The following is a 24,595-nucleotide window of genomic DNA, read 5'->3' on the forward strand; positions in this document are numbered from 1 at the left end:
CTGCTGTGGGAGCTGGGGCGCACACAGCAGTAGGAGCTGGTGGTCTTGCCCACGCCAGCTCTGGAAACAGGGAGAAGGTTGATGTCTTCCATCGTTCCCCAAGGCTGCCCTTTTGCAGAAGGACATCATTCTCAGAGCTCGTGATTAGCGCCTTTAGGAAGTGCTGTGTTAGCGTAGGGGCGTGTATGTGAGCTGTAGCCAGCACTGACCCCAGCAGTGCCAGGCCCCTCAAAAGCAAGGCCAACCCCGGGTATGGCAGTGCCGGTGAAGAAGCTGGGACGGGTGGGTGACACACTCTGCCCATGGGAGGGGAAGGTGGCTCCTGGTATTAGAAGATTCTGTTATTATCTGGTGCCAGCAAGCCTGGCTCTACAGAGCAGGAGCTCCTGTCCGCTGTGGGGGCTCTCACTTGCAGCCTGGTCCCTGGACAGCAGCTTTCCTCTGCATCTGACCTCTCAGCCCTGCAGTGGCTGCAGTCACTTCTGCCTGCCTTTCTGGGAAATCTGAGGCTGGCTTTGCTTAATAACGAGACAAATGATTGATTGCTGTCCCCTTGGGCTAATTGTGAACATAACCTATTCTTTCCTCTTCTCCAGGGCCCCTCTTTCCACAGAATAAAACCCGACCACACACCAAAAAAAACCACCCATCCACCCCAAAACCAACCAAACAAAGAAATGAACTTGCTGTTCAAGTGGAAAGAAATAAAGAGCAAAATGAAGGAGAGGACAGAGCAGTTTTCTACACTCGTTCTTTCCAGATGCTCGTAATTGTGCAACCAGGAGTCTGCTTTTCTCTGAGAACTGCAGGCATTCCTGTCACTGGGAGACTAAACTGAATGCTGAAAATCGCTCGGTAGCCTTTCATCCAGAAGTATTCTGTTGCAGTGTCATTGTATGAGACTCTCTGCTTTCACCTTGCTCTTTTTGACCGCTTCTATAGCTCACTGCCACTGCTATTTGCCAGGAATTTCCTAGCATTTCCCTCTGGTACTTTCACTACCGTCAGGTAAATGTTATTGGGAACTTAGTACTTTAAGCATCTTTCTGTACCCGTGTTAGTATGTATGCCTATATATAAATTACTTGTTTTAATCTGGAGTGGAACAGTGCGAACCAATTCTGGAAATAAGTAAATGTTTGTTCAAGGTAAATGCTTGTTGTCTGCTGATGGAGTATGCTGTTCTCTTTAACAGAATTGTGCTAAAATTAGTCTTCAAAATAATATGCTGGATTTGAAAAGCAGCTATACTTAATTATTAATTTCTGTAAATAAATAATAGCAGTTGTGAAGTCTCTGCTCAGTGCTCTGGAGCTTCAGCCATGTTTGAATACCTGTACTTGACAGTTCTCTTGCAATAAATCCATGCCAATGTTTGGTTATTTAAGACTTAGCAACCAGGGGACCTTAATTTCACTTGCATGAGGTTCTCTTTACACAGTTTGGAATGATAAGGAGCCTTTAACAGGAGATTAAATTGTTTGCTTGCACTCTGAAATTTCTTTGTTTTGTCACCGTGGTGTATATTGGCTATGGTATAAATGAGAATTAGACTTGGAGTGGGCATGATAACCAAACAAGTGAAGAACCGAAACAAAATCCAGCCCCTAAAACCAGATGTAGGAGGTTGCTAGATAAAATGAGATGGATGAGACTTATGGTAAGTGTCAGTCTGGACACTCCACAAATATTTAGGGGTTCATAATAATAACTGTTTTCACTTGGCTGTCATTTAATGGGTGGAATGACGGTATTACTCTGATAAGTTTTTGCCCTGGTCAGCTTGTGGTAAATATCTTGGCATGAACGTGGATAACTTCAGCTTCTTTAGGCTGTTGAGATGTGATTTCCTACAGATAGTAAGTGCAATTCAGAAAAATACTAATTAATTGTATGTGATGTAAAAAGTGGTTCTTGATCTCCTGGTCTTTACTGAAATCAGTAGCCTAAATATGGTGGAAGTTGCAGTGCAGTCTTCTAACTTCTCATTTTTTAAATAAACGCCTCATTACTAGTATGTAACGCTGCTGGAAAAGAAAGCACTGAATAATGAAACATGAATTATTTACGCATTTTCTAAATTTTTAATAGCCAAAGCTGCTATCAGAACAGGAAATAAATAGTATGAATATTTTTTTAAAATAACAATTGTAACTGCTACCTTTTAGATGCACAAAAAGCACATAGATTTGGGCAAGTGATGGAAAAAAAATTGCTTCTCATCTCCTTTTTTTTCTTTTTCCCCCCTTTTTATAATAGGGCTTTATCTGTCCTCTCTGTATGAAGTCTCATGGATCAGCTGAGGAGCTGTTCAAGCACTATGAAGCGGTTCATAATTCTGGCATTGATTCAACTCGTGGAGGGGAAGGTCATCTGTCACCGGAAAGGTGGAACACTACTCATTTGTGCATGTGCTTTTGTGTCAGTGTTGAGCTGCTTCTAATTACACTGAAGGCAGTATTAATTTGAAGACTTAATTACGTACTGAAGTATTTAAATGTTCGTGTCCTATTTCCAACTATAATTAAAAAGCAGCTTGAAACTTCCATTGGTTGATATTAATCTGACAATAAATGAAAACCACTTGTTTAGGTTTAAATTGTTAATTCTGTTTTTCATGCATCTGTTTTTCATGCATCTGAGAATGTAGTGTAACAAGCTGGAACGATTTTTAGGAGTGTGTCAGAAAAATACTGCTTTATCCTTATTTGCATCATAGAGCTGAAATTTCATCTTTGGAGCTTGGGGCGAGGACAACCCTGACTATACAGGAGAAACCTGATTTTATCCCTTTGTGGTTAGAGTTACTGGGTAAAAATAACATCAGTTTTTGCCTGAATAGGTTCCCATATTACCAAGCTACCTGCAAATCTGAGAAGTCTCTGTTGCACTCAGTTTCCTTCCATGTTCCAGAAACTCCATCCTCATTTGCAGAAATTTTCTCTAAATTATTTTGTTTAACTCTTTGGTCAAAAGCAGTGTGTTGAATATATTCCTAGGAAATGTATCAGTCTGTTTTATTTCTGAGACCAGCAGACACTGATGAGATGAACCTTACTCTTGGTAGAACAGTTTAGAGTAGCTGCCTGTGTTTGAGTAATCCCTCACGTTGGTTTGGGGAACTTTTTCTTACAGATAAAGTTTACACAGGGTTCATTTTCCTTTATGCTGGTTCTTTTTCTATTTGGGGGTTATTGTGGATGGTTGTAAACGACAGTCCACATTCCTGTTTGGTCCCCCCTTCTCCCCTGACCAAACTCTCTCTTTTGGTCTTTATGCAACAGTGTCTCAGTGAGCAGCTGACTGGCCTCACTCAGCAAACAGAGGTACCCACTTTAAAACCCTGCAAGGTATCCCCTAATAATGGAGCTGGCTTCTGCTGCTGCTGGGAAGTAAACCGTTCAGGTGTTTGTAACTAGTAGAAACATGACCCAAAATGATAAATGATCACATTGAAAAATACATGCAAGTATATAACTTGTGAAAGGTTGGTACTTTGGTGAGAGAAGTGTGTGGAAGGCAACATATTTCAGTAATTACCCAAGTGAAGATCCTTGTCTCCCCAGTGTTGTGCAGACCAAGCCGGTTAGAGCCAATGTTATCAGAGGTCTTGTCTTCATGCACGGATGGGCCCTTCCTTATGAGCTCTGTTCTTTCACAGCTGCTGTAGGTTTCTGGCTGTGCTCCCTGAAAAAGTAAATTGCAATGCTTCTTAAAGTGAGCATGCTGCAACCGAACTGTTCGAGGGGAGTAGAATTTTCTTATTATTTTTTTTTTCAGTGGTGCTATTTTTATGATCATTTTTATCCACAGTGTTCTCCAAATGTATGAAAAGCAAACAAGAGCCAAAAAGATGCGGAGGATAGTTTGAAATAAAAGGAATTGTGTAGCTTGGGGAGAACAAAAGAAATCAAAATTCAGGCTTTATATATGAGGAAATAGTATGGTACTAGCAGAGCTATTTTGGGTTTCCTATGTGCACATTTACTCAAGAATGAGTATTTCTTCTTTGATTTAAATCTTTTCAAAGTGATATAACTTGGATCCAAAATAATACTTGTAGTAGAATAATAGCATTCACATGGCGGAATTATTGGTCATAACTATATTGTTTATATAGTTTATGAAAGATTTATTTTTATGCCTGCAAGTTTCCAATGTCAACCAGATGTTGGCTGGCAAAATATATATATCTTTTCTGACTCTTGACAGTTTAAGAACAAGTGGTTTTGTTTTCTCTCATATAATTGAAAAAGTGAACAAGGTCAGGGAGCTTGGATGGAGTGAAGGGAGTCTGAGAGCTGTTGTGTAACACACAAGCTATTTCTTCCTGTTAGTGGCATTTTCACATGTTTCTCAGTTGCATGTCTTCTTGAGAAAACTCTCGTTCAACATAAACATGTTTTTTCAATACTCAGAATCCTGCATTAAAGAAGTATTCCAACCTGCAGCAGGGGGCCACTCTGCTAGTGGTCTAGCAGCAAAGTCTGCACATGATTCATGAAACTAAGTTTGGTCTGTGAAGTTCCTTATTTAGTCAAGAGAGAGAGACAGGTATGATGAACTACCCTGTGTCCTCCCGCCCCACCTTCAGTCAAGTGCTGTAACTAGGGCCAAGAATAAATCATGTAACTCCCCAGAGCAGTTGAGCTAGGGCACTGGTACTCAGTGTTTGGATGGAGGCAGCAACGTTAGCATTTGGGAATAGAGAGGAGCGTAAGGAAAAGGCAACAGGGGTTTGCTGGATGGGGAGACGCAGGAGATGTGCTGAAAAGAAGACAAAACTGACAGCAATAGCAGAAAGGGAGATTTAGTGAGGATTTGGATGGCAGTAAGAAAAAGTTACAGTTCTAGAGTGATCAGTTGCACTTTTTTCCTTCTTTCCTGTTCATTTTCTGCTGGGCAATTAAGCCAAATTTAGGTTTTGTCTTATAAATGTCAAGCAAGACAGCGTTGGGAATATTGAGGCAACTATGGTAGAAGGGTGTTTTTTCTTGTTTTTCTCCTTTCCTCCCCTTCTTCTTCCCATATATTATGAGCTATTTTTTCAACAGTTCAAAAACTTAAAGAACAGAGCATACTAAATGGTTTAGAATTGCAGATCTGGTATGTGTTCAGGCCAGGCTTTAATGTAGTTAATTGTTTCACCTGCCTGACATTTCATTTGTAATCTACCATGTGAATGGTAGCTGATTAGCTGATTAGCTGATTTACTTAATACTGGTGAGAAAGTTGCTCCTGCTTTTCCACCCCCAAGCAACATATGGGTTTTGAATTGCAGTTACACCTGTCTCATTAAAATTGTATTTATGAACCTCCAGTTTATCTCACACAGGCCAAATAATGTATAAAAAGCAAAAAATCTTCTGACAAAAATATCCTCCCAATATCACATCTTCATTTCACCATTAAAATTGGCAATTCTTGGAGTTTCTTTATTGTTCATTCGAGTGAACATATTTTGCTTGCTTCTTGATGACCCTGACCTGTTGCTAATGTGAACTGTAGGTTGAGTCTGTTCCTTTGCAGTTTAGCTAAGAAATAACTTACTTTGTTTTGTTTTGTATGAGACAATTTAAAAGAACACCTGTGGAGGAGGGGATAATGCAGCACATGAACAATAAAATTGTATGGTGTAAAACAGAGAGAATATGTTGCTATTGTCACCCACATATACATATTCTGTGTGCCTCTCAGTTATGCCACCATACGAGCAATAGGAAAGGATTTGTTTGCATGCTTTTAATGATCTATATATTCTACACTTGAAGTGGCCATATCTTAGAGATGCAACATTATAATTGTGTGTATTGCTATCTCCTTCTGTAAGGAGAACTGAGATTTAGAAAGGTGCTTTCTAAACCACAATTTAGCCTTGCATCTTGTGTTCTTGCATGGCTGGAGGCTTGAACATTAAATTTGAGAATTTTAAATCCCATCACTTTAGGCATTCAAACTATTAAGTGAGTGTATCTGAATTGTTATGTGAATGAAAAATTATGTAACTACGTATTTCTAAAATAGCATGCTGTCTCTTAGCATTGTTCCGTATGTGATATGGGAAGTGAAGGAGAATAGACCTGTCCTTTTCATGACAAAGCATGTTAAACATCCCAGTGCACAGATGTGCAATTTTGAACTCGTGGTCAACCTGATGCACTGAATTAGATTTGCATTTTGTTTTTGTTTTCATGAGATTTTTTTAAAATCTATTTCTTTGCTTAGCCAGTGAATGTTTCAGCGTTTTTTGGGTGATGTGCAAAATGAACTAATAAGTATATATTATGCACTTTGTTCCAAATTAAAAAAAATATAACTGTATTTATGTAAGTTATACTTTTGTATGTAAGTTATACTTATGTAGCATATGCCTGTAACTGTCTTGCGGTTATTTAATATACATTATAACCTGTACATAATTGACAAAAATATAATGGCTGCATATTAATTTTCTCCACTCCATGGATATATTTATTCAGAGATGAAGTATCACTGCTCCGACAAGAAGTACAAGACTTGCAAGCTTCACTGAAGGTTGGAAAGATATTTTACTTGCATGTATTTCTCTGTTTCAAACTACAAATTAAGATGTTCCAGTATCTTGATTAAACAAATTTACAGTTCTCTTTCCCCCATCTCTTTTTTTTCTTTCTAGGAGGAGAGGTGGTATTCAGAAGAGTTGAAGAAAGAACTAGAAAAATTGCAGGGGCAGCGGCAGCAAGTAATTGCTTTAAAATACTTGAAGCAGGTTTATCATCAGCATTGACATTGAAGATTAATACCTTTTTTGTAAGGCACGTGGCCTGATTTAGTTAGTTCCATAACTTGAATATTGACATGTTCTTGGAAATAAAGCTAGTTATCTCTCCACAGTGTTAACTATACATAAATATGAAGAAAAAAAGCTAAGAGAAGATAATGATTCTTCCATACTGCTTACAACATGTTCAGTTCAGACTTTTCTTTCTGTTGAGCTTTCTTGTAAAAACAGAAAAACAAACAAAAAACGTGGGGAAGAATAGTAGTGTGATTTCACAAGTCTATATGAACTGAACAAACAATTGAAAACAAATTAGTGTGTTGTGCCCTAAGGAAACTCACTTAGTTCCTATAAGTACTTAGATAACTATAAGCTACTTGGATATTGGATTGATATGAACCTCAGAAATTATGTTCTGACAGAATGCCTTCTCAGATGTATTTAATAGTGTCTGTAACCTGTGTTTTAGGTCAGATTTCAATATTAAGGAAAAGAAAGGGGAGGGGGTTTAGAGTCTTGCAAGTCTGGAAGTTTGATAGCAATACAAGAAATAGAAAATCATCTTGTCCTTTTCTTCCAGATATAAAAATACCTGATTTCAAACAGTTATACTGCAGTATATGAGCATAGAAATCTTAATTTTTGTCTTTTCCAAAACTGGGATGAACTTTTGAAGTAGTAGTTTTTATTCCTTCTGTATAATGAAGCATTTATCCTTCTGTTTTCTTAAGGATTCTAAGTCTGATGGATTGACAACATCTGCATCTACAGGTGGCTAACATTTTATCGTATTAATAATATGAATTATGTTGGGTTTTCTGAAGTTTTGTTCAGTGTAGCTTTTGGGTTGATGAAAAAGCAGTTTTGGTAAGCTAAAAACATAACATGCTGAAATAGTACAATTACTGAAGCACTTGCTTGTGTTACTTGTTTTAAGACAGCTGTAGTGTAGGGAAATGTTACAGAGGCTTGGGGTCTGTGATTTGTAAAAGTGAGAGTTTTCCTGCCTGTAAAAGCAATTCTGTATTAGTAGTTTTAAACTTGTTTTAAATCATTTAATGTATTCAAGCATTCAGTTCAAGTCTTCTGCAGAGAAAGACCATGGCTGTATACATTTAAACTGTATCAGTGCTGGTTTTATTCAGTGTTCTTCTGTACTGATTGCTAGCAAAGAAAATGATGAATTTTGTTGTTTTAGGTGTTTTCCAGGCCAATAATTTTTGTACTATGTTTGTTTTCCATGAGGTACTCATGGAATAATTTTTTTCCTAACGTATCCATAAAGTATCTGATCATGATTAAAGAGCTTTTAATCACAGTTCAGGGCTCATACTTCAGCACCATGTTACAGTGATTGAAGGGCTATTTGTGACTGGTGAAAACCAATATGTACTTAATTTTGCATAGAACTCTACTAGTAGCAGGTTCCACTGTCAAGCTCATAGATATTTAACTTGAGTAAAGTCACTCACTTTATTAAGGTAATTGGATTAGCAAAGTGAACTTAGATTAATTTTTTATCTGCTGTGGTTTGTTATTGATGTGAGTAACTGTATAACCTTGTCCTAGCAATTCTGGAAATTAATACTGTTCTTTTTATGGAAATAGAATCATTAGAACGACAACTAGAAGAGATCCAAGTAGAAAATTTTAACATTAAGCAAATGAAAGACTTATTTGAGCAAAAAGCAGCACAACTGGCCACTGAAATTGTGGGTGAGTAATGAGGTCTGATTCTGTTCTCTGCTTATGTAGCTTGTGCAAGTGATCATTTATTCAACTTCCTTCTTAATTAGATCTTAAAGCAAAGTATGATGAAGAAATCAGCCTTCGGGAAGGTGCAGAACAGAAATTGACAAACCTAACACAAGAACTGCTGAAGGAGAGACGTACAATAGAAGACTTAAAGACAGAGCTGGTATTCATATCACACTATTAATGTTTTTATAACTTTTGAGTCAAGGGGAAATATACCTACCTTATAAACACAGCTTTAAATTAGACAAACTGTTGAGATTGCAGACATCTGATTGTGGGTTAAAAGGAGGTTCAGAACACTATTGTTTCTGCTCTTTTTCAGTGACTTAAATTTTCAACATTTTTCCAGTGTATATTAAAATTTACCATAAGTTATGTTGTAGTCTGCTTGTTTGATGCTCTGCACTTCAATAATTTTTCAGAGTATTACAGCTCTGGATATTACACAGTCCTGCACTTGGTGAATGCCGTTGTTGACTTCAGGAGCTGTCTTTAGATCACCCTTTTTCCATGAGGTGTTACACTATGACTGTCGCTGGACAGCTGCATTCATAAGGAGTGTTCACAGACGTGCTCCATGACATGGTGGCTAAATGTCTGGCAGCTGTCATCTGTTAATGTTTTCCATTTTGCTTTTGGCTGATGATACTGATATGTGTGTATTCCAAGATTTTGGCTCATGGTGACTTTTAGAGATAGCCATGGCTTCTGGGAATGATCTCCATGACTCAGAAGTCGTGCTGCTTCCAAAGCAGTGGCTAAGGGACTTCCTAAATTCTTTCTTGTCTTCCACTCAACCACTGCAAAGACTCCAGAGGACAGTAGGATGGTGTTTATTCCCCTTCTTCCCTGTAGTCAGCTGTCCTCAAATGTTTACTGGTTCCTCTTGGCCCTGACCAGCCACTGGGACCTATCCATTCCTCTCTACCTGTTTAGTTTTGTCTTCCTTTCTCCTTCTAAACTAAAAGAGGGTAAATTCAGTTTAGATATAAGGAATACATTCTTCACTCAGAGTGGTGAGGCACTGGCACAGGTTGCCCAGAGAAGCTGTGGATGCCCCATCCCTGGAGGTGCTCAAGGCCAGGCTGGACGGGGCTTTGGGCAGCCTGGGTTGGTGGGAGGTATCACTGCCCATGGCAGGGGGGTTGGCACTAGGTGATCTTTAAGGTCCCTTCCAACCCAAACCATTCTATGATTCTACATTCCTACCCTTTTTCCTGTACCTGTTCTCTACAAACTGAGAGCACTTTTCTCATCTTTCTTCACTGCCCAGTATTGCCTTCTACATTCCTTCACTCCATGAGTCTTCTCTTGGTAGGACTTCATGGTGCTTTAGATATAATTACCAGCAAATTTTACGTATGGGTCTAGAGTGAAGTGTATCTGACAGTTCCTTCAAATATCTCCTTCAGTTGCCCTTTTTTTTTTTTTTTTGTCTGTTGTTTTCTGAAATAGAAGTTCTTGAAGACATAAACAGTATCATTCTAAATCTGTCTTCTACTGGATTGTTATATGTCTCAGTCATGAGAGGGGCTTGTGTGTTTTACAGCAGTATAACATATACAGTAATTTGTTCCATAGAGTAGTAGAATCAATGTAACCTACTTCTCATGGCATTATGACTTCAGATAAATTTATTGCATGGATTCCTTGTCACTTCAGTGTTTTCTCTGAGTGAAGACCTCCTATACTTAGCCATCTACCTACTTGAAAATTGTAGGAATTCAGTCTCTGGGACCTTATCCCTTTTTGTCAGCTTTAGTTGATAACGGAAAACAAGTTCAAAATTTAGAAGGCAAGAACTGACAATCAGGCATTAGATCCTATTTCCTTTGGGAACAATACATACTTTGTTTTGTTGTTATTCCAGCTATAATACTATGTATGTCACCTTGTCTATAACTTGGTTTGAAAGATTTTGAGAGATGAAATTTGATGCTGGAAGAATGTCTGCCAACATCATATTGCTCATTCCTACTTTTCTACTTTCCAGCTACAAAGGCCTGGTGTGGAAGATGTGGCCGTCCTGAAAAAGGAGCTGGTCCAAGTTCAGACGCTGATGGACAAAATGACTTTGGAGCGTGAGAGAGAATCTGAAAAGCTGAAAGATGAGTGCAAGCACTTACAGGCAGAGCAGGCGAACTCAGAGGTAATAGTCATACCAAAAGACATGTGTATTACCTTTGATGATATTTTTTTCATATGAAAATGGAAAATATAAATTTATAGTAATGAAGAAGCTTTGTTCTTAATATGATCTCTGACTAATCTGAGAGACATGTTTATTCAATATTAACAGAATTATGCAATTTACTGTATTTACCCTCGAAACACCCCCATGCTTTTTGTTGCAAAACCTTTTCTTGGCAGAAAAGTTATTACAAGAGCCTAATAGCAGAGCAAAAGACCTTCTGGTAGAGCTGTGTTCTTTCTACTTGGAGAGAGAAATAGAGCAGTACTTGTGTGATTCAGAGAAGTGTTTCTGATAGTGAGCTACATGTAGATAAAAACAGTTATTGAAAATTATGGCTTTAGTTTAATATTAGAGTTGATGTGTTTGAAAATGGATGCTAGAGTGTTAAAATGTATGAGAAGAATTATTAATACAAAGTAGATAATTTGAGCACATGGAATTATAGGACATGCAACTCTTAAGCTTACTGAAGATTTAAAAAATCTCAATGGATGTTATGTATATATATGGTTTTCATTTTTCTTTATCTAGCTTTTACTATTGAATTTGGAAACCTTTCTACTGCTAGTATTTATTGGAGATATATTTTGTGTGTAAGATACAAATCTCTTTCTCCTCCTTGCCAAAATCTACTACATAATAGCCTCCAAATGTTGCTTGTTATTCACTAGATGAGAAAGTGAGTGGTTCCCAGGCCTCTCACCATGGCTTAAAGTCAAGATGGCAGTATGTCACTTATAGTCTGTTTCAGGCAACAGCATTGTAGTTTTCTTCCCTCTTTGCTCTTTTCCTTGAGTTAGTTACTTTATTGTTAGCATTTTTTTCTCCATAGTTCCTTGGATTTAAAACTTTTACATTCCATCTGTAAATTGGAACCTCACTGCTATTTGAGTTGTGGAATATGCTGGTTTCTTCTCAGAATTACTTTCTGAAGGCTTGCTTCTCTTTTGGCTGAGTCAATGGAAGATGTCTTAAATTGCTGATGGGAGATTTGAAAGCATTTGTCCACTTCTGTTATTCATGTATATACCACTGATGAGAACTCTGTGTAGGATGCAAAACTACCTAGCTTTCCCATAGCAAATGTTTGTGGATTTTCTTTTGTGTGTTTTTTTTGTTGTTGTTTGTATGTTTGTTTTTTCTTGGTTTTGGTTCCTCTGCTTTTCCAGTACCGAAAGCTTCCATTTCCACGCAGGCTAGAGTAAAAGCAATGCAAGAGCTCTGATTTGGATTTTTTAAGTGGAATCTTACTCCTCAAACTGTCCTGAGGTAGAGTCATGTCACACCTCTCCTGGCTAAGGCCTGTTTGATGTTTAACACAATAGTAAGGGAAGAGTTGTTGACAAGAAATCCTAATAAAAATCCACTATCACCAAGAAGGCTTTGTTTAACATTATTTATTCTGCAGAAGAATTCTTGTACTAGGTGTTGCATCTTACTTGTGGTTGGCGTAACTTGACTAACTGTCGTTCCCCCACCACTGCAACAAGGCCAGCAAAATGATGCAGAATTATGTTCCCTAGTTAAACATTTTCACTGCAGAATTCCTCAGCTTACATGAGGAAAGGAGTAGAGTTTCTGTAGGATTTATACTATCCTCCATCCTGCTGAGACTTCTGAACATGAAGAATTCCTGGCATCTTGTTGTCCTGGGGTTTCATGTGTCCTAGATTTCAGAAATGCAATTTTAAATTTCTAGTTCTTAATTTTCACTGAAGAACTTCAGAGAAGCTCTGCCCTGTATTATTTTAAACTCCTTAGGGCTTTCCATCCTGCCTTCCCCTGAACACTCCAACAGATATGCAGAACTCCAGGAATTGTACAAGTGTACAGGATAGAACTAAATGAATCTACCATTGTTTTCAATTTAAAATTATGCATGCCAAGAGCTTCATCATACATGAAAAAAGGAGTATCACAGTTGGAATTAGGAATATGATGTGGTTATGTGGCCATGTAAGTTGCTGCATAATTGTAATTTGGTTTTAACTGTGAGATCCCACAACTATGCTGCAGAATTCAAATTTCTTTTCAAAATACAGTCTTTGTAGTCTCTTGTGGTTTTGGATATCGTAGTTAGTTTTCATGTGAAGATAAAATGACATAGTGACAGGGGCGTAATGAAAATCTATCAACTGGAAACACTCACAGCAACATGAATTGTTCCTGTTTCCTCAAATTAGGTATGTTTTTCTGACACAACTAGCCATTTTAAAATTTAGCTTTAACATGCAGCTTTTAACAGGAAAAAAGACAAACAAAGAAGGTTTTTCAGTCCTGATGGGAGTAATGGCAAATGGAGGAGAAGGCTGCATGATAACCCTGGCTGCTCCCAGAAGAACAGTCTAAGAAGTCTTAGATGTTATGGAAGGTTTATAAAGTACAGTGTAGTAATTATAAATTGGGTACCTATGTAGTATCATCAGCATGACCTGCTGCATGAAAGAATATGGTATGCAGGGGCAGTCTGTTTCTTCTTAGAATAGTTACTGTCTTCTCTGCTTAATTCAACATAGGACAACAATAGTCTAAGGCATAGGTAGCAAGACATATTCAAAATAAAAGCTTTTCTGTCATTTCAAAGTGTCAGTAGGTTACACTTTAAAAAACAAAACAAAACTGAGTTCATAGTGGTGAAAACTCTACTTTAAAACAAACAAACAAAACTATATCTTTGAAAAGTATTAGCCATAAGAAAACAAGAAGTGGAAATTCATTGTTGGTCAGAATTAGTGCAGTTTTGTCCATAAAAGTTTGGCTGTGTTACACCTCAGCTTTGTTCTTTAAGTCAACTTCAAGGCTGAAAGAGTAAAATGGTTCTTGGCCATTTTGCTGGGATGGGTGAGACAATGTTTATTAATACTGGTTTCCAAAGTGACACTTCTTTAAAATAAGATAGATTCATAGTCTGGGTGAAGAGAATAACAAAGGTCTTCCTAACTCTAAATGGGCACCTTAAACACTACAGGAAAGGGAGAACGTGAAGGATAGTGTACATCTGCAGTTGTCACCTAGACGTTTTCATTATTGTCCTTTTGTTTTGTTGGGTGTTACACCCTTATTTCAGAGTTGTGCCTGAAGCTCTGGTGAAACTCTGGTGTCTGGTTATCTACCTCAGAAGAACGATCATCCTGAGATACTCCTTCCATGTATAGATTCACTATAGGGAATCCTGTATAATGAACACATGAAAACAACTGCACTTCTGTAGAGCTAAGCATTTCTATGAATCTCTGCAGGTTGGGATTTGTTTCAGTATCTGATAAATGTTCCTACAGATTGTTATGTTGAATGTCTAAGTTATTAAACAAGATTAGTAGATTAAGTTATGGAAAAAATTGATAAAGACAGGACTGTTTTTTTTTTTCTTCTTTCTTTCTTTTTTTTTAAACTAAGCATAGGCCTTAAACCCAGCAATATTTGACAACAAATTTGAGGAAGCTTGTCTGCTAACAGCTTTTGTCACTGCTTATTTCCATCTTTCATCCATCCATTTTATTTTTTTTTCTGCTTTCTAATGGAGACGCTTAAATTTGAGGTAACTTTTTTGAAAACTTCTTATTGTTACATTAGTTTTCTGTCTTACCAAGATAATTTTAGGAGGCTGTTAAACAGGTGAGTTCCTATTTGCTTATTGTTCTATCCCTTAATTTTTCATTAATCATATATACACATCAACCAGACAATATCTGGAATGAATACTCATCCATGATATATTCCCATTTTAAGAATGAAATACAGGACAGCTCTTTGATTTGTAATTGAGAAAAGTGTATCTTAATGCATATAAATTATGGTTCTAGTTTGAATGGTTGCAGTGGCAATCTTAGCAAGGTTCTGCATATCTTCTCTCAGTAGTGAAAGCTGTTTTCTAAGAACATCCTGGAATGTTTGTCTGCGATATTTGATATTTGAGATATTTGTCTGAGATATTTGTCTAAGATACTTGTCTGCCCAGGATATATTTTAACTAACAGCTGTTTAATATAACAGCCTTGTAAAGTACAGGATTACAGAAACTCAGTATTAATAATGATACGTAGCCACACAATAAATGTGTTCATATCTTGTCTTTGGTCATCCTTTTTACATAGGAACGTCATGATATGTTTGTTGTCTACTACTTCTGATCTTCTACTTTAGTTCATTCTTGAATTCAGCATTTATATCTTTCTGCTTAATCTGTGGTTGTGAGAACAGTAGGAAAAAAATGAAGGTCATTGAAATAACGTATTTAAAGTGAGTGGATTCATACAGAACATTTCATTTTCTATATTACAAATATTCAAGGAAGCTTCATTGGCGTGTTTGTCAAAAAGAAGCTGAGCATTAATAGCAAGTACGTCAACTGCTAGCTTCTGGTAATGTACTAAAAATGTGTTTTAATTAGGTAACTCAGTATTCATTAACCTTCTGTAAAAACAATTACCTATTCTGTCCAGCATAAGAATCAGATTTTACTTTTTAAAATTATATACGGAGAGATCCCACTTTTGAAAGAATCCTTTTTTTTTTCTTTTACTATTTTTTTTACAAGTTCTCTGATATCTGCAGAAGGTCACAGGGTGACTGAAATACATGATATTATTTCCCATTAAATTGAGCACAACATGCTTTAGGGCAGCTTTTGTTACCCATCTAAAGTCTTTTTTGTTTGTTTTTCTTACTGTATACAAATACTATGTGGTCATTGGTATATTCTGTTTTGTACTAATCCTGTCTGATAGGGTAGTATTTGTATCCTGATTATGCTGACCTGCAAGGCCAATGTATCCAAAAGTCATACACCAAGTTTGCATCAGATGCCAGACTCAAAGCTTCTAGTACCTTTTCTAGTGCTTTATTCTTACAAGGCAGGCAAAGGTTTTGGTAGTATAACCCCAATGATTTTTGGGGGGGAGGGGCTTCACCTCGAGCTAGAACTGTGATAATGATTAATGGATAATCTGTTGTGATTTTCAGTGCTTGTGGGCCCAACATGGTGTTTTCTATAGGGCTGGGGCAAATTTTGTCTTCTGAAATAGCATGTGAATTAATCTTTACTGGGAAATTATGCTCATTGGTACTTCTATAGCTGATGGTGCTCTGAGATGAGTTGAGTTTTCAGGAGTTTTTTATTTATTTATTTATTTCCCTTCCTTTAGCTGTTTATTTGTATACAAGATGCCTTTTATTTTGCTACCAAACATATTGCTTCGGTTTGGGTTATTCACAGCTTTGCTTTAAATGTGGATTTTGTTTGTTTGTTCAGGCTACCATTAATCAGTTAAGAGCTGAACTTGCCAAAGGACCTCAGGAGGTAGCAGTGTATGTTCAGGAGCTGCAAAAACTTCAAAGTTCAGTCAAGGAGCTAGAACAGAAAAACCAGGTGAGAATACTGTTATTTCCTATACTTGTCAGTTCACATTAAAATGGAAACATACCACACATTGCCTTGGGAAGTGTTGAAGACTGTAACAAAACACTTCTTGGTGTTGCAGAAGTTGCGAATTCCTTTACCATTTCACTTAGCATATGAAGGATATTGTAATGTACAAGCAAACAGTGTTTTTTAAATGATCATCAGTACATTTCAACTTAGCTACTCTGGCTTGTGTTTTCAGGTTTCTAACTGCTGTAGTTTATGCAGCATTGCCATCTCACACATTAGAAGAATAAAGCTGTAACGATCAAAATATTGTGATGTTTCTGTAAAAATCAACATTCAGAAGGCGTTTTGAGATCTCATTGTTAGTCTTACACTATCTTTGCTTTTATACCAGTGTTGTACTAGTGTTGTGTTTTCTGACCTTTTATTAGAGTCATGAATGCTGGAAAATTGAAATAAACTCCTGAAGCTTCTTAGCTGATAAGTACTTCTTGAGAGCTTTTATCAAAGCCTGGTGAGCTTGCTGCATTTTGCATTTGCATTAAGAAAGCATGTAGTGTTAGGTAATAAATAGATGTAAGGAAAGAAAGGAGACAAGGAAAAAGATGTATATTGGTTATTGTTGTGCGTGTGTATATAATACCGTATGTATACTGTGAACTTTACATTTGTATTTAACAGCAACATTGTCAGTCTTGGGGGAAAAAATGGAAAGGACAGGGACCAAGCAGTATATATTTAAAGTAATTTAATATTTAAAAACCCTTTAAAAAGATATAATAGAGTACAATTTGGTAAATTAAACTTGGCTTTGGTAGTATGACTCCTGTTTTGGCTCATAAAATAAAGTGCAGAACTGAGATGGTGAGAATTATCATGCTGTTCTTTCCACAGACCAGCAACACTGAATAAAGCTTGTGGCAAAATTATTTCTATAAAGCACAGGGCACTTGCCTGAATGTATTGCTGTTGTATTTACAGCATGAAGTGAAACAGATTGATGAATAAGATGACTATACTTTAAGAGAGTGTCCTCTGCCATGTCAGGTTAACACCAAACACCACATGAGGAACAGAGAGAGCAGAAGTGGCAGCGGGCTTTTCTTGTTTCAGTGACTTAAAGCAGTTTACAGCTTATGTAGCTTATGGTATGCTAGCCAAGGAACCTTGGCCTTGGAGGACTTGGACCTAGAGTAGGAAAAGGTAAGACTAGCTTTCCAAACAACAGAAATTGCCCTACCTTCAGTGTGTGCTCCTTGAAGAAGCTGTCAGGAAGGCAGGACGTGCTATTAGCTGCATCCATACATGATGTTTTGCTGTGTACGTCCTTGCATAATTTCATTCTAATGCACGAAGATATTTCTGTGCATTGATGCAGAGTTTTCCAAGATCATGTACAACCTCAAGTAAGCAAGCCATTTCTTGTATTTCTGGAAGCTATACTGAGAAGAGCAGATGACAAGCACATAAGATCAGTTTTCTGAGAACAGTAGGAATTGACTTCCCTTCATTTATAAAACTCTGTAATTATGGGGCTTGGCCTGCTTTGCACTGCCAGGCAATGCTTTGGAGGCTAGTAATGGCCTGTAGCCCAGAGGAGACCTAATGTGAAAAAACAGCATCTCCGCTGAAGTATAAAACTTGCTTTAATTTCCAACCCATTCCATGTGGGTTTTCTGTTTTCTTTTAGGAAATGTTTGATGCATTATCTACATGGAAAAATGCTTAGTTTCCAACTTACTACTGACATAACTGTTCTGAAATTCAGCCGGTTACCACAGTGTTCATTCTTTAATGCCTAACCATTGTGACTGCACAGTTTGTATTACATTCTTCTTGCATGTTTCCATGGAGCAATATAAAAGAAGGAATCAGAGTTGTGTTTCAGCTTATATCTTGTGAGCTTCGAAGGCTCAGGGCTTTGTTGCAGGCTGGAACACACTGACTATCCCTTTTTCTTTTCTGTGGAAATGAAACCCAAGCCATGGGGAAGAGAATGTGATACATGCCTTTTTTTTAAATCTGGGATGCAGCTGGGACATGCATCCAAACAGGAAATGCTACTGGGTTCCCTGGTAAAACCTGAATGATGATACATACATACATTAGCAGCTCTGTGGCCTCAAGTTTACTTGTGGGCTCCAGACACAAACAGAGGTAGAAGTTTGTCAGGCAAACACAGCTCTTCTCTTGAGAAAGCAGCAGTAACTGTTTGTGGCTTTGTCAGGCTATTTGTGACTGCAGAAGGTGTTCAGCTTTCAGGGGCAGAGGCTCTGAGTTGCAGCCTGTTAACTCGACCTTGCAGTTTTAAACATGAATATTCCCTGTTCTATTGCTCAACAGAGCAGGGAGGGGAAGAGAAGTGCCAAATACAGGGCAGCATCTTGAACTTGTAGCTGCTGCTTTTGGCTGTCCTTTGAATAACTTGTAATGAGATGGTGAGGAAGCTTTGCTTATCTTTTGTTTTAAGTAATGCCCATGAATGCTTCCCAAAGTCTCATACTGCTTCAAGACAATGTTGGTTATTCCTCTTTCTTTTTCTTTTTTTTTTTTTTTTACCTCCCAACTTTACTTGAAAAATTGTGTGCTCTGCACTGACTCATGATAAAATAGCTCACAACAGTTCTACATTTGACATGTGGATCTAGTTATGAAGTACTAGTAATACTAATATCTTTTTTTCTAACTTGTCCAGTTCTGATGAAAAAGCTACTGTGGTGTGTTAGTATTTTGGGAACATGATTCAGCCTAAATGTTAATGATCCTGGCTGGCCATTTCTTGTTAATGAAAAGGGAATTGCAACTTTATTTTAGATTCAGAGTGTGAAAGCAGTAGGAGCCTTGTCACTGACTTCAGGAGGGTAAAGGTGACAAATGACCTCATTATGTTCTTGAAGTTTTCTATTCCTTCTTGTTTTGTACATTTATATATGCCTGTACAAAAACTTCTGCATACCTGTAACAGCAACAACTTGTTTTGTTTTTCAAGAAACACTTCAAAATACACTACTTCAGGTCTTGGATGAACTATATGCTTTAGAAAGTATATATTTTTAAATGGACACTTAAGGTATTAAATATATTTGTTCTCACCTGGATTGCTAGACTGCTAGAGTTGCCATTTTAAAGATTTATTGTTGTTTTCTAACATCTCTTTTAAAAAAGATACTCCCATTTATTATTAGTGTAAAATAAAAGTGTGTGGTTTCTAATGGTCAATATAGCTGTCATTCATTAAAATCTGTAAAGAACAGATTCAACTTATTTGGATAATGCCTTTTTATTTCTGGCAAAACAGATTTCATCCCTGGATACTATGTGGAAGTGTGCTTTTAAGATGTTCAGTGTAGCCAGAATTACAGCTCTGTCTGTCTTCTCTTGGAACAGTGTTGCTCCAGAGTTGCAGAACTGTCTGAAGTTTTCATGCATAAGATTGACCTCAGCGTTGGCATTTTTTCAAGCTGACATGTTAGAAACACTCTTTCTTTTTCTGTGCTTTAATTGAAAGGGTCACTAGAGAATGTTGTAGTCATTGAAACTGCAGGAAGAACACAAGGATTTGAAAGGTGTGCATAATAATGCTCCACTGAGATACTGCAGTATCTTACTAATATCTAAATGGAACTTGCTAATACATTTCAAGAAGACAGAATGAATTACCCAAGCTGGATTGTGACCAGGGCCTCCTTGCAATTGCATTTCTGTGCTTCAGAAAATTCCAGTGGAAGATTGAAATGGTTCTCATGGCTTCTTTGTCATGCTTGCAGATCTCTGAAATTGAAGTTAATGCTTAACGTAAGCTTGGGAGAAAACATAAACTTTCTTGAATTATATATTGCCCTTTAAGATACTTAATTTCTATCTGAATATAGTTTTGATTAGGTCATGAAAATTGGCTAAAAAAATGTAATAGCTGAAATTTATCTATAAATATAGATATATACATATATTTGGCATGTGTCAATGTGTGTTTTGTCCTAGCAAATGCAGTTGTAATAACCTGCGATTTGAACTTTCTGGGAGAGCAAATTATTTTTCAGGATATATGAATGTAGCATGTATGGTGTTCTTAGTAAGAGGAGTTGGATTTATGTGAAAATTTGAAAACCAATACAACCAGGTGAAACTCTGGACATTGTGGGCTCTGGAATTAACTTCTGTAATATGAAATAGAGATCAGAATTTCCTTTAATAAGTGAGTTCTTTGCTGTTCTGCATTGGCACTTGAGAAGACATTTGTATAATGTATTGAATGGGTGTAAGCAGAATTGCAATTGAACTGCTGTGTAACTTTGTTTGTAGAGTCTGAGTGAGAAGCTGCTGAAGAAAGAGCAGGAATACAGCCAGCTAGAAGAAAAACATGATGAGATATCTGTGAGCAAAAAGAACATGCAGGCAAGCTTTCACCAGAAGGACCTGGACTGCCAACAGCTTCAGGCGAAGCTGTCTGCATCTGAAGCCTCGATACAGAGATTACAGACAGAACTAGGTGAGAAGGGAGAAGCAAGCCAGAAGCTTAAAGAAGAATTATCTGAAGTAGAGACAAAGTACCAGCATCTCAAGGCAGAATGCAAACAGCTCCAGCAGCAGAGGGAGGAAAAAGAACAGTATGGCCTGCAGCTCCAGAGCGAGCTCAGTCAGGTAAGGTCATTAAACCTCCCAGACCATCATCCTATTAGGACCATTCCTTAAACCATACCATTAGGTTTTATTAGCTGTGCTTTTCCTTGTTGAAGGGGAGTAGAAAAGTAGGTAACTGGTATTTCAATAAGTCACTTTTTCTTAGAGACTTAAGAAGAAAACAGGCAAAAAGAAGAGCCTGTGATATGAGTGCTGAAAGCCTTTGCTGTTTGTATGTCATACGAATCCTTTTCATAGGCCCAAATGCTCATCAAGGGCAAATGAACACAGTTGTAGCCCCCGTGGCACAGTCAAACTCAATGAGATCTACAATTCCAGCTATGTTTCTGCATTTTTACTTCTGGGAATACTAATATAACATCTAGATATCTGTAGTATAATTCACCTTTTTCAGAAGGGGAAACTAGATTTCTGTTCTAGTTCTGTTCTAATTACCTGTCTTTACACAAATAGCTTTCAGTTTTGAAGATGTAGCTTATTTCTTGTGTTCTGAGAATTTACAGGACTCTCTTGCGTATTAATAAATAAGATTTTATTTATTTAGTGAAACAGATTTCTTGTTCATTCTCCTTCTCTTATTGTGTTAAATGAACCCTTCCTTCATCCTCCATCTTTTTCCCTCTGCTTTTTTTTGTTGGTGAAAAAGGCATAAAATTCCCTGAAATAAGGGGTGTATTGTCAAATGAGAATGTAGCCCAGAATATTGAGTTTCCATGGAAAATATGGTAATGGGCAATTCCTAAGAAATCAGCAAGATTTTTATTTTGGTTCAGTAATGTAGCTGAATCTATAAAGAGTTGAGGCTATGAAAAAAAATCAAGTAGAGTATCAGAAGTAGTAAAATTACTACTTGAAGTCAAACTACTCCATAGGAAGTGTGAAAAAAGTGAAAGTCCTCTTGTTACATTAGAACTGAACAATTGTTTTGTTTTAAAATTGAATAGTGAATGTAGTAGAGAATACTTAGTGTGAAAAGCAGGGATAATAAGGTCTTAATGTTGCTTCCCTTGCACCTATCCACTAACACATGTTGTCTGTGGCTAAGAGAACACCCAGAACAGTCATGCCTCCACTATCTCCATATTATTCTGCTGTGTACGATGAGTTATGGAAGCAAGACTTTCATACAACATTGAGCATGCTGACTTTTGAGGCTGCCTTCAAATTGTTTTATCTAGTGTCTTGGGGAGTAATACATTAGACTGAAGAACATTTGCACATCAGGAGTCACGTCCAGTTCTAAGATAGAATTATTTAATATTTTTTTTTAGGATGAAGCACTTCATTTTAAACTTTTGTTATAGCTTTATTACTTTAAAGTGAGTGTTTATTAGTTTTCAATCCTTTGTCAAAGTTGCAAGCTTTGCATATATAGTTTATTTTCTTCCAAAATAAACTATACAGAACTTCATTTATGTATCCCCAAAATGTCTTTCCTTATCCCATCAGTCTTTTTTTTCGGTGGGAGAAGGGAGAGAGAGCTGTATTCTGCTTAGTCATCTGCTTAGGAATCTTCATTGGTAAAACTGCCTCAGTCTGTCTAGGCAACATGTATGCAAGCTTCAGAAGCAAATACAAGAACTAGTGCTGAAATGTGGCTTCAGATTATTAGGGCATTTGGAGAGGGATTTTTGAGGTGGGCAGATGAAGAAAGATTGTGAATGATGCATGGCTGAATGAATTCCTCTGAAAGGAAATACAGGCCTCGCACGTTCTCTGGGGATACCACTGGGAAGGAAGTCAGTCTAAGAATGAAAGCCCAAATATGCTGCTGGGTCTCAGGGTGTGTTTTAGAATTGTGCTGTAAAAGAACAGTTGAGGAAAGAAGTCATTCACACATTCAGTTTATTTGGTGTAGAATTAGGATTGAAACCAAGCAAATTTTTTTTTCTCTGTCCCTCCAAACAAGTAACTATTATCATGGAGAAAATAAATTTCTCTTACCTGTTCGCATGTTACTTCAGTGGAATTACCTTTTTACAGATGTAGTCTAATAGCTTATGTTGTCACAGTGAAATGCTTTTTATGAAGACAGATACAGAGGTATTTAGTCAAACCATGTTTTCAAAGAAGCTGCCATCTTCTCAAAAATCCCTTAGATAAATGCAGGTCCTGGTACCGATGTACTTCTGCAAAGTGCTAACCCGCCTGACTGCTGTTCTAGGCAGCAGCTGGGATTCTCTAAATATTAACAATTTTTATCCCATAGTCTTCATTGAGCAATTGTATTTGCTCACAGGCTTCCTGTCTTAAGTAATAGTAAGAAAGTTGATACATATTCAAGAAAAGCAGACTTGTATTTTGATTCTTTGAGTAACAGGAAGAGGTGCGATGCATTTTTTTATTTTTTCTGAAAAGATGGAATAGTTTTTCAGTTTTATGTACCCCTTTCTGAGTGCTGATTTTAGAATTTGGGTGACCTGATGGAAATGATCTTCACAATGGAAGGAAGCTCTGATGGTGGCGTTGGTTCCAGCACTGGGATGGGAAGAGGCTCTCATAGGGAAATAGGAACTCCTTTGATCTAGAAGAGTTGTTAGCTGCTAATAAATACAATTACTGTTGTTGAGGCAAACTTTAATATTTTCAAGATTGTATCTTTTAAAGTCTAAATATTTCTTTCTTTATAGCTAAATCTGATTTTTGTATTCTGTAATACAAGTTAATTCTGGGTTTCGTGGTTCTGTTTACCTAATGTCATTAAAAAGACTTCAGAGCCTTGTGATTTTTTTTGTTGTTGTTACAAACATGTACTTGCCTTTTGCAGATTTTTTTTTTTTTTTGTTGTTATGCTATATGATATTCTGGTTTAGTTCAAGTATTTTGCTTAAATGTTTCACAGGGGAAAAATGACAAGACTTTATGGGTACTCCTATATTTCATAAATGACCTGCTAGAGAAATTGTTAGTGGTTAATGGCTGTTATCTTTTTTTGAGGTCATAACTTATATATATGGCCAGTAACAATTTAAAACACGCAGTAGCATCTGTAACTTAACATTCATCTGTTAACTTATTGACTGATTGCAAGTTATTTCTTAGTGTACCTACAGTAAAAGCGACTTTAGTAGAATGTTGTTTGCTGATTTCCTTTCCTCCTTTCCAAATATTTTCTCTCTCAGTATCAGCATAACTGTGAACTCTGTAGCCATCTCATTGCGCTTTTTCTTTGATAGATTTTTTTCCTTTGATAGATTTTTTTTTTCCTTTGATAGATTTTTTCCTTTGCTCTTGTTCATATTTTTAGTGAGGAAGTATTGATAATTCAGCAATTCCTGCAGAAAAAGACAAATTCATTTGTCAATTTTTTTTTTGGTCAAAATTTGTCAAAAAAAATCTGTCATTAGACAAATGTTCTTGATTATTGTTATGTACTCTTTCCATGCCCTGTCCTCTCTCTTTTTCTACTTCTTGTAACTCCAGTCACAGTTAGGAGTCAGCATCTCAGCTGCATGCCAAACAGCTTTTCATTTGCAGTGTTGGTGGTTGTGGACATATAAACAAATTTGTTTCTCCATCTCTATCCCCTCTAACTTTTGCACTGTTTGATAACTTCAGCCAATTTTGACAGATGGCGCAAAGGTCTTCAGCATTAGGTTCTTCAGTGTTAAATTTTTGTGGAAACAAACAGCTGAGTGGAGGAAGGAGACTTATGTTTGTGTCTCACCCCCTCCATGCCTGGGGGGAGATTTAATGTTACCGAGAGCACTGTTCCTTTTTTTCTGTCCCACTAGGCAGCCAGCTGGTGTGCATATATGGCCAGCCAGTCAACAAGTGGTAGCTTGCAGCAAGCAACAAGGTCACACAGCCTTTTGCCTAGCTATTAGTAAGAATTTGAGGTAGGGCTTAGGAAAAGGGCTTAGGAATATGAGAG

At 37.2% G+C, this 24,595-nt stretch overlaps 1 protein-coding gene across 3 annotated transcripts in view; it reads left to right on the top strand.

The window, feature by feature from the left end:
- The window catches only part of EEA1 (early endosome antigen 1), a 74,984-nt gene that overhangs the window by 18,232 nt on the left and 32,157 nt on the right, over window positions 1-24,595 (top strand). For 2 of the 3 annotated variants that reach the window (XM_038178046.2, XM_027451908.3), the window contains 9 exons: window positions 2,260-2,387; window positions 6,480-6,534; window positions 6,656-6,721; window positions 7,492-7,531; window positions 8,369-8,476; window positions 8,557-8,678; window positions 10,512-10,667; window positions 15,964-16,080; window positions 20,383-20,721. In XM_038178046.2, the coding sequence (XP_038033974.2) occupies window positions 2,260-2,387; window positions 6,480-6,534; window positions 6,656-6,721; window positions 7,492-7,531; window positions 8,369-8,476; window positions 8,557-8,678; window positions 10,512-10,667; window positions 15,964-16,080; window positions 20,383-20,721 (1,131 nt within the window). Of the gene's footprint in view, window positions 1-2,259; window positions 2,388-6,479; window positions 6,535-6,655; window positions 6,795-7,491; window positions 7,532-8,368; window positions 8,477-8,556; window positions 8,679-10,511; window positions 10,668-15,963; window positions 16,081-20,382; window positions 20,722-24,595 lie in introns of all 3 variants that reach the window. The other variant, XM_038178055.2, reaches the window with a different exon arrangement.

This window comes from Anas platyrhynchos, chromosome 1 (genome assembly GCF_047663525.1).
Source record: "Anas platyrhynchos isolate ZD024472 breed Pekin duck chromosome 1, IASCAAS_PekinDuck_T2T, whole genome shotgun sequence".
NCBI classification, from domain to species: Eukaryota; Metazoa; Chordata; class Aves; order Anseriformes; family Anatidae; genus Anas; species Anas platyrhynchos.